At 38.4% G+C, this 16,752-nt stretch overlaps 2 protein-coding genes and 1 long non-coding RNA gene across 3 annotated transcripts in view; 1 reads left to right on the forward strand and 2 right to left on the reverse strand.

Annotated features, from left to right (window-relative positions):
- LOC131231563 (uncharacterized) overlaps nt 1-16,752 on the reverse strand; it is a 97,049-nt gene that overhangs the window by 12,216 nt on the left and 68,081 nt on the right. The window lies entirely within an intron of this gene.
- LOC131231566 (uncharacterized) lies at nt 108-5,561 on the forward strand. Its single transcript, XR_009164440.1, has 3 exons — nt 108-1,459; nt 1,611-1,702; nt 5,100-5,561. It is a non-coding gene; the product is annotated as an uncharacterized LOC131231566 (long non-coding RNA).
- LOC131230557 (glycine-rich cell wall structural protein 1.8-like) lies at nt 13,877-14,817 on the reverse strand. The gene is made up of 2 exons (XM_058226461.1): nt 14,001-14,817; nt 13,877-13,885 (listed from the first exon to the last, which is right to left on the reverse strand). Exons 1-2 carry the CDS (start codon nt 14,799-14,801, stop codon nt 13,877-13,879), a joined length of 810 nt encoding a protein of 269 aa, XP_058082444.1. The 5' UTR covers nt 14,802-14,817.

Raw genomic sequence — 16,752 nt, forward strand, 5'->3', positions numbered from 1 at the left:
CTTTGGAATCCTATGATATTTACCATAAAGAATCCAGAGGGTATTCAAGGATTCCCAATAACTACAACCCACTCGATCAGGTATTCTGACACTCCTTTCCTCTCTCCTTGTTGCTTTTCCTTGAATTCTTTCATTCGCCATGTTTGTAACTAACCGAAATAAATAAATGGTGATTGTAGATTTGTAGATGAATTAGAAAGTCCTATTCATCAGATGCTTCACTGCATGTGTGGCCCATGGTTTAGGGTTCCAAACTGTTGATATGATGTTCCTCATTGTGGAGGAGGAATGCCCTGTAATATCCCAGGATGTTCCAAACACTTATCTTGGTGGTCTAAAAATGTAGACTAAGTACATTAACATTCCATATTTCATAATGACAAGTCCATATATCAAAGGCTTAGGATTTTCTTATTTGGTGTATTTCCAGTACATCACTCAGTTACTGTCAAGGCTGGCAGATGAACAGTTTGAATCGGAGAATACCATGGGCCCCTAAGCAGGGAACCCTGTATGTTAGAAAGCGAAGGGCCAGGAAGACTAGCCATACATCTCGTGTTATACTGTGGAACCAAACACCTAAATCTTAAATGTCAGCCCTAAATACTTGTAGTTTCTAGAGATAAGTTCACTAGAACTATTTCTTTTCTTTGATGTCAGTGTCTCATGTAGATCAGGCCAAACAGACCATCCATTGGTCAAACATGGATCTGAGGAAACACTTACGAATTAAAGGAATCTCTATTAATGGAACTTTGTTAAAAATCAAAGAAAAAAGTCTTTCACCTGTAACAGAAGATGATCATCGTAGTCAGCCTTTTATTTAAAATCTGTAGATGTAAGTTTTTAGTACCATTTGTTCCATGCCCAAGTACATGCAGGTTAGTATCTCATGGATACAAGGAATCAGCTAGTATATTTATTATTATTATTATTTGAAAATTACCCTGAATGGCCCCCATGACTGTTAGATGCATACTTGGAAAAAATTTACTTGTTTCAAATCTTGTAGCTCCCTATTGGAATTAACCCGGATGAGGCGGGGTATAAGTATCTATCATATGTTGATCAACCCAATAGCTTTATAGGGTGCGAAAAGCATATACCATGATCTAATTGTTTAATGGTGGTTTCACCTGATAAACTGGATTGGATCTCCTGTGCATGTGCCAGGTTGGCATGTCTATTTGTGTAGAGATGACTATGGAGGGGATTGCAAACCTCTAAGGGCTTGTGCCTGGGTATAGTTTTTTGCCACATTTAGTTGTAGGTTGCTTGCAATTTTGTGTTTAGTAACTAGCAATATCCATGCCATGCCTGGACAATCTCCTGTTGATTTTTACATGGATGCTTATTCAAGAAATGATGTGTGTAGAGTTGTTGGTTGACATGAGCTGGTTTTTGGCTACAGGTAATTGATTATGGAGTTTATAAGCTTTGGAAATACAATAACGTTGGGGTATTTCATCTATTACCTACCTTGTCAATTCCATGTTGAATTGCCTTATTGAGCTGCTTGTGAAAACTACCTGGTCCTTTTCTTAATAGACCTTGAATAATAAATAATAGTTGCTTTCAAAGCTGATGATTGTATTGTCTATATGCGCTAGCTGTTGGCTGAAATGGATATTAGTTGAGAAGATCCTGAGTAACTTTCTCATCTTGCAATTCTGTGGACAAGGCCCAACTATATTATATGCAGGTACCTATGATCTCCTATATATTTGTTGTATCTGAGTACTTGGAACTGAATGTGCAAGCCTTCATTACTAGATGTAGTTGATAGATCCATCTAATTGATGGTTGAATGGAATGATTTTTTTGAATGTAAAACCGTCATGATATGTTCGGTTTTATGCCTTGAAACTTGATTCTTGTAAGTTACTCTTGATATGTTGGGATGTGCTTGGCTGGTATGTTTTTGGGCATTTGGCAAGCCATCAACTTGGCTAATATGTTGATTGTATGCTGATTTTTGAGTTGTTACTGAACATCAATTTGGCCCTTTCTCTATTGCTTTAAAAGTAATGTTTGATCTCAAGTCTGGCACATCTGCAATAATTTATCATCAGTTGTTTATGGTTCTGTTATGATTTTTAAAATTCACAGCCGTCTAGTCATATTACTGACTTGATTATCCTTGACTGTGCTCATAGTCCCACGTACAGAGCTTGAAATTTTCTAATAAAATAGCAAGGTATTCGTTGACCCAACTGATTCATCCCAGAAACCGAAGTGAAGGCTGAATGTTGGGTTCTGAACATACATGGATACATCTTCATGAATTAGTTAAGCATTCTAGTTTGCTCATTGTTTTGTCTCTTGTAGTTCTTTTGACATTGGAGTGTGCATGACTGGTTGATTTTCAGTGGATTGATAGAGAAATTGTAATGTTACAAAACCTGAATGTTTGGACTAAGCGCTGAGGCTGGCCCATGTGCTGGAAATGTACGTGCTTGTATTTTTAGATCTTGTTTAAATAATATTACTTCAAATCTGTAAATATACACGAGTGCAAAGAATTCTATGATATGCTCCATGCATTTGACAAATCGTTGTAGTTGTCCGATCAGTGTGATTTGTTACTGCGATCATGGTTCATGATAATGTTATTTTACATTTTGGTGTTTCGTAGTATATCTGTTTCTCCCTAGTTAAATGAATCATTATATAGTTCATTAGAGTAAAGTCAACTTGTGTTTTTCCTTTTCCCCTATCCAATGCTCTTCTATGGTTTGCAACAACCAACATGTAAGAACTTGAGTCTCTGAAAAATTCATTTGACTCAGTATTCCACGTATGTTATAGAAATCCTAACTCTACTAACATTGTTCTTGCATTATTGTACCTCTCAACAAGTGAAAACCATGTATGAAAGCCTGACGAGGTTTGGGCAAGCGGCCATCACCATTCGGATCCTCTCGTATCCGAATCTAGGATCATTTAACTATGATTTTTATCTATTGCCGGATGTATGGTTGAGCCAGTTGGATGTACATTTTAGATGTCAATAGCATTTTTGCTTACGTGCAAACCTAGTGCCACACGTGGGCAAGATATCACCTGTTCATGGTTCTCAGGTAGGATTTACGGTGTGCATCATAGACCAAGAGCAGGTGGATCACATTGGGAAGCAAGTCCTGTTCACACACCATGGATGCTGGCCATATTTTATTGTTTTTTTGTTACTTTTTCCTTAGAAATTGTAAGAACAAAATTCCTTAGGAATGCTGATTGTACCAATATATATATATATATATATATATATATATATATATATATATATATATAAAATACCACCACAGACCAAATTTATGAGATAGGTGATTCATGGGGATGAGATTACAAGTTGAGATTTGTGGAGCCCACATGGTATGTACCTCACCAAGATCGTCTCAATCCAATCATCATATGAGCTACACCTCGATTTGGATGTTTTTGGGCAGCGGATATTATTTTCTATGGTGTGGCCCAGTGTTTGGTTGGATCCAACAGAATTTTCATTTGTCTGATCTTCGAATAGGATTCAGCTGTGGGACAAGTTGGATGTCATATACATACAACATGTGCCCCACTGCAACAAAATAATAATAATCAAAGTTTTAGCTTCAGAGAAAACTGCATGTTGTTTGAGGGATTTTACTGAACAGTTTTAGTTTTATAGAACCCGCAGTAGAAGACTCCCTGGCTGAGGAAGGGATCTTTTGTTCTTCTTTGGCAATGGGAATTCTTATCCATTGCCTTAATGGATCTTTGTAGCTTTTTGTGCAGTAGGCACTTTTGTGCAGTGGGAATTCTTATCCATTGCCATTCCAAACCCTGTTTTCCCCTTTACAATTTGTTACATCTATTTTCAGGACCTTTAATCAGTCTGGGTTATCACGTTTCTTAGTTACTTTGTATTTTTCTTTTGTTTTGTATATTTATGAGTTGATGACAGTGCCACAGATGAAGATTTTTCCTTGGTTGGGTGATTTTTGTGACTTGGATGGTAATTTGTGATGGCTTGTTTCCTAATTCCGAAGAGGAAATACGAAGGAAAAAAGAGGATTCTATGACAGGTTTTCAGGTGAGATGAACGAGTTTCAGAACAAAACAGTCTGCAGTTTTGAGAACCAATTCCCAGGATGTATGGGAAGAATGGTTAACCTTTTCGACATGAGCCCAAACATGGCTGGTAACAGGCTGCTTATGGAGAAAGCACATAGAGATGGTGATTTTCTTTGCCTTTCTTTTCTCAAAATTTTTCTTCTGTTTATGCTTTTTTTTTTTTTCTTTTTCTTTTTTGGATTATATTGCCATGTTTATGGAGAGGCTGCGGGGAATATGATAAGCCTAATCATGTTTATAGTCTAGTGGAGGTCTTCCATTTGAGGGAAAATTACCTAGTTCATGAAGGGTTTCCCTCTCTAGAACTTGCCAAGGATTGATGATTTTCCTTATGTTTTAATCTTTTCAGCTATTTAGACTTCTGTTTAACTGTTTTGTAAATATGTACAAATTAATTCAAAATTTTGTTTGACTGTTTTGTGAATATGTACAAAGTAATTCACTTCCTGCAGTTTTGATTATGGAGGATTTCGATTATGTAATCATGTGAGTGTCTATCTTCATGTGTTTGTTTCGCTGTGGACTGTGGACTGTATTTCAACATTTTTCTGTTGGGATTTAATACAAGCTATTGATGGATGCTGAGTGGCACATCACCTCTATTTCATTACGTGATTTGTGTGTGTTCTTTGAGTAGGTTGTGCAAGTGAGCATTGCTTTTCTCACGCTTTTAATGTCAATTGCAGCCTCATTTAATTTTCTGAGTAGAGATTGGGAATAGGGAGCTAAAGTGATCATTAAATGTTTTACAGGGCATTTCTGTTTTGGTCAAGAGTTCATTCTTGTTTTCTTTTGAGCAAAAAATTTCAGACTATAGAGACTTCTATTCTTGTTTTCTTTTTTTTCTGTTTTGGTCAAGAGTTCATTCTTTTAGAGCTCATCTTGGAAAGAACCACTTGTTTTGATATTCTTTTGGTTTTGGAAATGGGATGTATGGCTTTTATAGCTTCAAAAAGTTGGGCTGATTGGAATTTTCTTTTCACCTTCAGATTAAAAGATGCTTTGGTGTTGTTAGTTACTGGTGAATAGAGAAGTCATTGGTGAGTTTTTTATGCTCTTCTATTTTTAGTGAATCACACCTCAGAGACAATACAAGCAGTAGATTCAATTTCCCTTTGAAACAGTAGATTCAACAAGCTTTTCTAACTATAAGCTTCAACAAGCAGTAGATTCTATCGTATGCCACTAGTAAGGAAATAAATGAAACTGAAGAATAAGCTTCTAACTATAAGCAGATGGTGAATCTGCAGAATGTTCTGAATGGCAGATGGTGACTTCCTAACAATAAGCTTATATTCCTGAAATATAGCAAAATGTTCTGCTATGGACAACCTTCGTAAACACTTGATGGTCCTTCCAAACATCTGTCTTCTCTGCTACGTTTTGCTTGCTTTAGCTGCCATATGCCATGCTTGGTGAAGGTGGCTTCGGTCCCGTTTACAAGGGGAAGCTAATGGATGGTTATAGCAGTGAAAAGGCTAGCGAGGACGTCAGTGCAAGGAGTGGAAGAGCTTAGAAATGAAGTAGTGTTGGTCGAGACCAAACTCATGGAAATATGAGTCGGATTGCCGGCACATATGGATATATGGCGCCCGAGTACATCATTCATGGCCAGTTTTCAGTGAAATCGGATGCATATAGCTTTGGCATTTTAGTTTTAGAGCTTGTGACAGGACGAAAGACAATTGGTTTTCAGGAATCCGAAAGTGATCTGGACCTTACAAACTATACATGGCGGCTTTGGAGCCAAGGAAATTCGTTGGAGCTGATCGATGAAACTCTGGGAGGAAATTACAAGCGAGCTGAGGTGCTGAGGTGCATTCACATTGGATTGCTATGTGTGCAGCAAGAAGCAACAGCGTGACCCACCATGTCATCAGTTCTTCTCATGCTCGATGCCTACTCTGTCACCCTCCCTGCTCCTTCGCGACTTGCCTTCTTCATTGGAGAGACTAATATGGAGTTTGATGTATCTCCAACGGATTCAAATTTTCATGAAAGTGAGACAGATAAATCTGGAAGTTCAGTTCTGCCACTTTCTAGGAATGAGGCATCGATTACCGAATTACGCCCTCGATAGGTCTAAAGAGTGTTTGTTTGAGAGAGGTTTATAAATTAGACAATAGTTCTTTGAACTGTTTCCATAGTTTTCCAACTCGTTCAACTGTTCTTTATATTTCTCTTCTAAAACCAGTGCTGTATTTGGTATTCCTCATGTAGCATTACTGAAATGAGATGTTTATGGTGATAACGATTGTGAAATAGACATGTTCTATATAAGCATGGGTAATGACCAAAATGTAGGCAATTGATTGAGTGTTTAAGATAATCCAATCGGTGGAATTTCAGGCCCCCCAAAAAATAAAAGCTATCATATGTCATGCTAGTTTTAATGGATAAGGCCCTGTTTGGCTGCTACTTAAAAATGAGTCCATCTCATTTTATATAAGGGTGTATTTGGTTGCACCAAATTTCATGAAAAATTTCACCAAACTGGATTGATTCATGTTGAAATATCATGAAATTTCAATTGGTGCAACCAAAGGCATCCTAACGTTAATTGTGTATTAGAGATTTCTATAAGGATAAAAAACTCTTGATAACCCATAATTTACATAAACTAAACTATGATCTCTAATACATAATACTGTTAACTAAATGAGATGAAATCACTTTGAAGTGGCAACCAAACAGAGCCTAAAATGATGAACTTCAATGGCTCGCATTCAGCTTCATAAATCAACAGTTGAGCTCATCCTGGCAGCATGATTATGGGATTGTGGTTTATTTGTAATACTCAGAAGATGATGTGGTTTATTTTGTTGTTGAAGCATGTATGTTTCTGGATCTGTTCATCTATTTGTACATTTAGTTTTCCTAGCTTAATTCTATTACCACTTGTATGCATGCCATTCATCCGTACATTGTATTGTTGAAATCTGAAGATGTGCTTGTGGAGAATGAGAGATCTGTTATTAATGGAGAAAGAAATGAAAATAAAAAAATAAAAAAATCAGTCCAGTTATCTATTTTTATGAATTATTGATTGTGTTTTTTTTTTTTCCAAAAATCAGGTCTCCACCAAAACTTTCTAAGCTTCTCTCTTCTACATAGGTCAATTCTCTTCAATTCTAAAGTGAAAATTCTAATTTGGAAGTGGATCTGGTCCCTTTCTGGTTACTTGATTGTGAATTTCACACAATTTTGCTTTGTGCACTACATCTTGACTCATGTGTTTATTGTCTCATTTGAATTTTCTGTTATCTGCAGAGTTTTTCAATGGTAGTGGGTCCGAACGGAAGTGGTAAAAGCAACGTTATAGATGCAATGCTCTTTGTATTTGGGAAACGAGCTAAGCAGGTAAGCTCCATTTATATATGGGAATCTAATCAGGGTCGACATTGTTGGTTTATCTAGTGCTCAGAAACCTATCAAATGAATTGGTTTGACGAGTTTTAGAATCTTATAAGACTTCACATTGTTGACTTGGTTTGAGTCAAGGAGGTAACTTGATATTTTACTTTGAGACAGGTCAGTCATCATCCAATGATTGTTGCATGCCACTGTGAAGGTAGAGGATGGAAATTTTAGGGAGACAGTAATCTGAAAAGCAAATTTTGGGGCTGTTCAATCCAACTTGATCCTGTTGGTTTTCTAACTCTCAAGTTTGATGATGGTGAAGTTTTTCAGTGGAGCAAGGTATGAAAATCATGAATGAAAATAGTAACATTTGTTTCCTCGTAGGGTTCATGCTGAAATGTGTATTTCTTTTTTATTTTTTCCTTTAGGTCACAACTTTTGTGTTATACCAATCACCAATCACCAAAACTTGGACAGTGCAGTCATTTCTGTTCCCTTTCAGGAGATAATTGATGTGGTGAGACCATTCCTTTTGTGTCAATTTCATTCTTCTTTGAGTTTTTATTAATTCATTAAGAAGAAAAAAAAATGGTTATACATGATGCACTTCTTTCACTTTGTCTTTTTTTTTTTTCTCCCAATGGTCATTCTAATTTATGAATGCCATTACTATTTGTAGGATGATGGAACATATGAAGCTATTGCAGGAAGTGACTTTGTCATTACTAGAGTTACATTTCGAAACAACTCTTCAAAGTACTACATAAATGACCGTGGAAGTAATTTTACAGAGGTCACTAAGAAATTAAAAGGAAAAGGAGTTGACTTGGACAACAATCAGTTTTTGATTCTTCAGGTAGGTGATGAGCGGATGGCTGAAAAATGCCTATTTACTTGTGGGAAAAATACCATACCGTCAAAATCTATCTTCTTTTTCAATTCCTTATCATTGAAATTTCAGGGTGAAGTCGAGAAATTTCTCTAATGAAGCCAAAGGCCAAGATAAAGGATGTACCTGACCATATGCGAGTGCACACAGACTCACCAAGATTTGTATTTTCAGCATTATTGTAATTGATTGAATGAAGGATTGTAATTGAATGAATGAATTAAGGATTGTAATTGAATGAATAAAAGATTATGCAGGTGGTAATTGAATGAACAAATGATTATGATTTTTTTAAATGTAGGAAATAGCTACGGATATTAACCGTAGCTGGTAATCTGACAACTGTAGCCGTTATTAAATTCGGCATGTTGCTAGGGATCCAGCACTTCTTTTAGCTACAAATAATAACCGTAGCTGTATGCACTTTTCGCTACAGAAATAATTGCTACAGATTATATCTGTAGCTATTGTAATCTATGGCTACGGATTAAATCCGTAGCCATAGGTTTAAGACTTATTATTACGGCACCTACGACTACGGTCGTGCTACGGACTAAAACCGTAGCTATAAGTCTATGGCTACGGCTTTTATCCGTAGCCTTTACCCAGTTTTCTGGTAGTATACGATAGAGTATTTTAGCGGGTGATCTTAAAATATTATTCATGCATTCATACTGCTATGCGCTGTCCTTGTTGCATGGACTTTTCCGGGTGCCTAGTCCTCCTTAGGGCGTACCTTTGAGTTATTTTTCGGGAGACTAGTCCACCTTGGGTGTCCTCATTATATAGTTTTTTTCGGATGACTAGTTCTCCTTGGACGTACCTTTAAGTACTTTTCTAGGTGGCTAACTCTCCTTGGACGACCTTTTTACCAACTGGATGTGCCATCCCCATGTCTTTGATCATGTGCATGCATCCATGCATTTAAACAAGATTATCTCTGTGGAATTTATTTAATGAATGTATATCTAATGAACCTTAACTGATTACTATGATAATCATTGAAAAGTATTTGCCTTACACTATTCTTAATAACTATGTATAATTATCTTAATGATACGATAAATCTTGAAGGTTATACCTCACTAGGATAGCCATTAACACTATAAAACCACATTCAATGTGCAGGAGACGCAAATGATGCACATGCTGGTGTTTATGTGGAATAGGAGGAGCCAAATAATCTTGTGACTCTCTATTTCTGACTTCATTTGTATTTAATTTGCACTATCATGTTTTGTAAAAGTTAAGATATTGGTTTATATAAGTTTTCGGGTAACCATTTGAAATCTTGATTATGTATGTTTGGACTCCCTCTTATACTCGATTCATTTTTATTCTGCTAAAATTACTAACTTAGATAAAAAGAAAATTTGGGTATTTTCAAAAGTTAATGCTCGGGTTTTTGGAACACGAGTAGTATACTCGGGTTTCGGGAACCGAGATGTTACAAGATGGTATCAGAGAGAGTCTAGACAAGCCTTGCCTTTGGGAAACAAACTTATACAAACTTTTAATGTCTCAAGTTGAGATGTTGGAATTAGATATTTGAACCTAAGTAAATTTTCCTTAGAGAAAATTTGATAATGTAGAGACCCAAATTTAAGTTTCCTTAGGAGTTGTTAAGATAGCCATTCAAACTTATTTGAAAATCCCTTGGAATTAAGAGAAAGTTTGAGAGCATAGTTATGATGGTCATTCAAGCTTATGTGAAACCCCCTTATGAGTAAGAAAGTTAAGAACCTATAAATTTAAAACTTTAGGCCCCTTTGAAATTTCTAGATTTAGTTATTTGAATCTTCTAAACTAAACTTAGGTATCATGTGCGAACAAATAACTGCTGTGATGCACATGAGATCAAATAAAAACATTCCTTGAACCTAACCCCTAAGGAACATCTTTAACAATATAGGATTAAATTAATTTTCCTTTATTTTCCTTAGTTGGAAATAACATTATCACCACACCTAACAAGTAAAACAGGTTTAGGCATTGTAGGAAGTTCCATACCCATCACATTGTATATTAGACCAAATTTAAGCACTCCCTAAACTTAAAAATTGTACTATGAGTTATAAATTAAATTCTCTAAGAAATCTCATTAGTTAGAGATGATATTTCTTATAAATGTTAGCAATTACAACTAATTAGCGGTGAAGTTATAAAATTTTGAGTAAAATATTCAACTCTAGATTGAGCATTTTGAGACTAGATTTGAGAATCTGGAAAAGTTTGATAAATTTTGAACTCAAATTTTCACGTAGAAATTGCATTAGAAAATTGAGATGATTATGGGCATTAAAACAATCCCTAATTGTTGTAGGTCCTGAAAAGATTCCTAATAATTTGTAAAACCTAAAAATGTTAATTGATTTGTTATATTAGAAATGTAAGAGTAGTGATAAAATTAAGCAATAGCGTATTTAGATCCAGATTATGATAATAAACTTAGACTTATGTAAGATAAGGAACACCATTAGGATAACCCTACCATTCATGGCTCTTCCTATTTGTTGAATGCAAATTCACACCCAGGCTCATTGTATCCTAGAAGCTGTTTGCCTAAAACCTATCAACATTCTCAATCTGATTGAGAAGGGGCAAATAACGCTTTAAGGACAACGTAATCATGCGTGCTTCAACCGTCCTGATATTTTCGGTTTAATCATTTTACAAAAAGTATAAATATGTAATATTTTTGTAACAATCTTAAAGGATTATTCTCATAGAAACCGAAAGTGTATCATCCATCAAACTGATGAATCAAGATTTGATTCGTCTTAATCGGTTCTATGAAACCAACTTTATATGATGGCAAGACAAGATCAAGTTTCTTCTGACCGCCTTAAAGATCTATTACATTTTAGATCCAAATTTGCAACTATTACCTGTATTTACTGATGAGGACACACCTGAACAGATTGCTCCCCACAACGAATGAGCTGACAATGAACTTCGGTGCCGTGGACACATACTAAACGCACTCTCCGACCGACTATACGATATATACACACAAACATCATCCGATAAAGAAATTTTGACCACTTTGGAGTTCAAATACAAATCTGAAGAAGAATGTACAAATAAGTTCTTGATAGCCAGGTACTTCGACTATAACATGATAAATAATAAATCGTTACTGCCTCGAATCGAAGAATTGCAACTAATAGTGAATAAAATCAAGGCCATTAAAATTTATCTTCCCGAGTCATTCCAAGTGAGGGCTATTATCGCAAAATTGCCCCTGATGTGGAAAGACTATAGAAAGAAGTTGTTGCATAAGATTGTATACTACACGTTGGAACAAATCCAGAAACATCTTTGAATTGAAGAAGAATCCTACAATTGTGATAAAAAGATGGAAAATAGGAATTCCTCGCCAAAGTACATACAGTAGAGAATATTTATAACAAGAATTCCAAGAAGGAAAATTCCTTAAAAACCAATAAAGGGAAATTCTCATGAACCTGGGTTAGAGGCAAGTCTCATATGATATTCCAACTGAAAGGTCCACGTGAAGCAGCATCTCATGAAACCCCCCATGCCCAATTTTTACTTTGATCCAAAAATTTGGTAGGCCATGAAAAATGAAAACAGTTTCCTCTCTTGATTTTCATTTCTCTTTGCTATGGCCCACCAAAATTGTATATCATGGTGAAAATTTGTCCTTTGAGGTTTCATGGGATTTTGCATCACATTGACAATTCGGATTAGACGCCCATGACACGTGTCCAAAGATGTGCACATGCGTAGGTGAGCATGCTTATATATATAGGAATGCTCGCCTGTCCACTAGCTCTCACAAGAACTGGTGAGAACTTTTTGAGAACTCATCTCTCTCTCTACTCATCGAACTCAAACTCGGCTCAAAAGTTGGAGCTTGAACTTGGCTGAAACTCGGTTTGAACTGGTCCGATTTACTGACTAAGCCAAGTCGAGCTGGAGATGTTACTCAGTCACTTAGCCAAGCCAAGTTCAAGCTGAGTCTGCTTGGTGACCGAGCCGAGTTGAGTTGAGTCCAGCTCAACTCAATTCGGCTCCATGTACATCCTTAGAAAGCGTTTCACCCTTGTGGCTGAATAATCGAGGACCCCAGTATCGTATGGTACAAGCGTGGTCCAGCAATCAGTGGATTGACCTGACTTTAGGCAGAAATGATAGTGATCATCACCCAATGAACAGCCGGATTTATCACACCTCTCTCAAGTCACCACGACCGTCCCTCCATCTCATTCGCGCACGTCGCCTGACAGGTAGGGATGTACACAAATTGAGCTAGCTCGGTTAGCTCACTCAACTCAACTCGAAAAAGCTCAATTCGACTCGGTTCGAAGCTGAGTTCAAGCCAAGTTCAAGCTGGCCCCAGCTCGACTCGACTCGACTCAGATCGGACCAAGATCAAATCAATTTCGAATCGAACCAGTTCAGTTACTCGATTACTTTGATATTGATGTTGCTCACCAAATGTTTGATGAAATGACTTAACGAAGTGTGGCTGGCGGCAAGGAAGGTATGTATATGAAACAAGTATCCTTTTTTTTTTTTCTCTTTTTTACGTTGCTTGGAAGGTATTTGATAAAATACCTGAACAACCTTTGTTGTTGTTTCACAGACAATGGGATTTTGAAGGTGCAGTCCATATGTTTGTGGAAATGCCGCACAGAAAAACTCGGCTCGAACTTGGTCCGAATTGACCTGAGCTGTTGACCGAACTGAGCTGAGCTGGTCAGTCAAGCTCGAACCGAGCCGAGCCGAGTTCAAGCTGAGGTCAGCTAGTAGCCGAGCCGAGTCGAGCTGAGGCCAACTCGACTCGGTTCGGCTCGATGTACACCCCTACAGTGACAGGTTCCTATGCACGAGTTATACAAATGCCCTGGTCAATAGATTATACTAATGGGGAAGTGATCCAAAACGTTTATGTGACGTGACTCGCATTGGATGGCCCATGGACCAAAACTCCCCCAAAATGGAAGGTCCATATTTATTGAATCGGAAACATTGCTGTATTGTCTGTCTTAACCGTTATTTATGGACCACCTATTAAACGGCTTAAGAGATCTTTTCACCCCGGGACATTTATGTTGTATGTTCCATAGGTACCACAATATGAACGGTTTGGATCACTGAAACAATGGCCCAACTTAAATAAATTGAAAGCCCGAGCAGTATGGTATATATGGTGCAAACTGATGATCTCCACGGTGGACGGTGGAGAAGTATAAATTTTCTAGATTAAAAAGATCCCAGACGTCCAATAAGTCACTTTCTTTTGTTTGGAGCATTGGGTAATTCTTTCTTAACGGTCTATTTGTGCAAAAGGGTTGGATCTTAGTTCCAACTTCTACACTTGGAGTGCTTCCCCATCCCCGGTAGGACTCATAAAATCAACGGTTTGGATTATCTAACTATGTCGGGATGCAAGAGCATGGGGTGGGTAATGGGCCAAGATTGGCCTTGGCCTGGCCCTAGTCCTCTAAATCCTGCCTTGGCTTGACCTTCGCCAGTATCAGGATTGATTTAGGCTAACTGCATACAGAAAATAGTGACATTATCAACGGTTTGAAACAGTGGAAATTTAACAAAATTTTCCGTCAACGGCTATGATTATTTGAAATATGACCCAAATACAAAAGGTGCTGACCCACGTAATTTTTGAATTGGAGCCCTCGCCATTAACAGACCCGCCACCGGAGCCCTCCTCACTACCACACCCCGCAGCACCGTAACTATGGCCAGTACCTTTCTCCCCACCTGCACCGTAGCCGGCCCCACCACCACTGCCGTACCCGCTTCCATGCTCTCCTCCTGCACCATACCCGGCACCACCACCGCCCCCACTCCCGCCAGCACCACTCGCTCCACCGCCCCCAGCGCCGTACCCACCGCCTGCACCAGAACCCCCACCAGAACCATAACCATAACCAGCACCATACCCAGAACCGCCGCTGCCGCCGCCGCCGCCGCCGCCACCGCCACCGCCGCCACCGCCATGCTCACCACCAGCGCCATACCCAGCACCGAAACCACTTCCATAGCCACTGCCTTTCTCTCCGCCCGTACCTCCCCCACTACCGCCGCCACCACCATACCCACCACCCTTTTCACCTCCGGCACCGTAGCCAGCGCCACTTCCACCGCCGCTGCTGCCTCCATATCCAGCTCCATGCTCACATACTGCACCAAATTTGCCTCCAGCATATCTGCCACCAGAGCCTCCGCCACTGTCACCGCCAGAACCACCCACAACGACAGAAGCGCCTGCAGCAGCATAACTAGCCCCTCCGCCGGCACCATGGCCTAGACCATAGCCAGCTCCTCCTTCAGATGTGAGAAGGGTTCTAGCTGCAGAACATATGCAAACAGCACCCAACAACACTAAGAAACCAATGCTAACAGCTCTAGTACTACTAGCCATGGTCAGATGTATGTGAGCCAAGGCCATGAGATGGGCGTGTTAAGGGAGCTTGATATTTATAGGCTTGACAGAGGTTCTTGTTGGAATCCAAAAGCGCGTATTTTATTCGTAGTTTTAGTCGGTGGTCATAGCACATGGGCAAATAATTCTCCTGTGATCTGAGTGCAAAATCTGAATTGTCCACGTCATGCGGCACCCAATGAAATCCCTACGGTCCAACTTTTAGTTTGATCCAATACTTTGGTCGGCCATGGAAAAAGAGAGAGGCAAATCAAGGGAGAAATTTTTTTCATTTTTCCATTGTCCACTAAAGTTTTGGGTTACGGTAAAAGTTCAGCAAGGGTGTTTCATGGGTTGCTGCATCACATGGACAATATAAATCTTATACTCATATAAAGGGAAAAAGATTTTAAAAAAAGTTCTCACGAGTTTTCAGTTAGAACTGTTTCGCAGGTGAGCATTCATATATATATGCGCGCATACTATGCTCACGGATAGAAATTAGGAATTGCAAGAGAATTTCCTGATCATGCAAGAGCCTTCTTGTGTGAGGCTTATCATGATGTTTGTGATAAATCCAACCTGTCCATCTGTTTTTTGAAATCATTTTAATATATGCAACAAATAATGAGGAGGTTCCAAAAATTAAATGAGCCACATGAGAAGAAACAGTGGAAATTTAGTGACCACCATTGAAATTTAAGGTGTTGAGCTCATAATTGAAGCACATACACAGATCAATTGAATCATATCCTTTATATGCCCCATAGTGATGTTTATTTGTCATCCAACATGTTCATAAGATTACACAACATGGATGAAGGTAAAACACAAATATAAGCTTGATCTAAAACTTATGCAGCTCCTGAGAATTTTTCAATGATAGATGTTCAATTCAATTGTTTCCAGTAGTGTGGTCAATTTGAACATTTAATATGCTTGATTTTTTGTGTCAATCTTAAAATTATCTGGTAAAATGAATGGACAGAGAGGATAAAATACATAAATCATGGTGGACCCCATGGAGTTTACTCGGTACGCTAAGCATAGGAGTCGGGATCCTCTGTTTTGCCGAAAGCACAACTCTCCGGAAAGGGATTGGCTACTCCCCTGCCACTAGTCCCGTGGCTGGTGTTCAGTGCACTGTGGGGCCACCATGATGTATGTATTTCATCCATCTCAGGCATCCATTTCTACATATCATTATATCATCATAGAGCTTCATCCCAAAAATGAGAGGGATATAAACCTCAGGTGGAACCATAGGAAAACAAAAGTGATTGGATATCCTCCATTTAAATGCTCCTAAGACGCATTATACTGTTTATTTGACATCCAATATGTTGATTAGGTCATATAGACCCAGATGAAGGGAAAAACCAAATATCAGCTTGATCCAAAACTTTCATGGCCCCTAAAAAGTTTTTAATGGTCGACGTCCATTCAACACTATTTTCTGTAATGTGGTCCTATTGAGATTGGAATATATCTCATTTTTATTATCATGTCATAAAATGATCTAGAAAAATAGATGGATGGCATGGATGAAACACATACATCATGGTGGGGCCTACAGATCACCGACCACCAGCTAATGGCCGGTGGCAGCGGGAGTAGCCAATCCATTCCCGACTCTCCCCGGCGCAGATTAGATACTTACAGGTTGAGCACAAGACTTGCTGCTCAGGTGACGTCACCAATTTCCATGATGTATGTTTTGTATCCACACCTTTCATCCATTTGGAGGGATCATTTTAGGCAAATATCCAAAGAATGAGTTAAATCCAAATCTCCACTCCACCCCAGTACAGAAAACAGTGGGGACAGTGACACCTACCATTAAAAACTTCTAAAGGCCACAAAAATTTCAGATCAAGCTGATATTTGTGTTTTCCCTTCTTTCATGTATTTTTTAACTTTTAAACAGCTTAGATTATAAATAAACATTATGGTGAGCCTTAGGATAGTTTCAACTGTA

The sequence above is a fragment of the Magnolia sinica genome, chromosome 17 (assembly GCF_029962835.1).
Source record: "Magnolia sinica isolate HGM2019 chromosome 17, MsV1, whole genome shotgun sequence".
Lineage (NCBI taxonomy): Eukaryota > Viridiplantae > Streptophyta > Magnoliopsida > Magnoliales > Magnoliaceae > Magnolia > Magnolia sinica.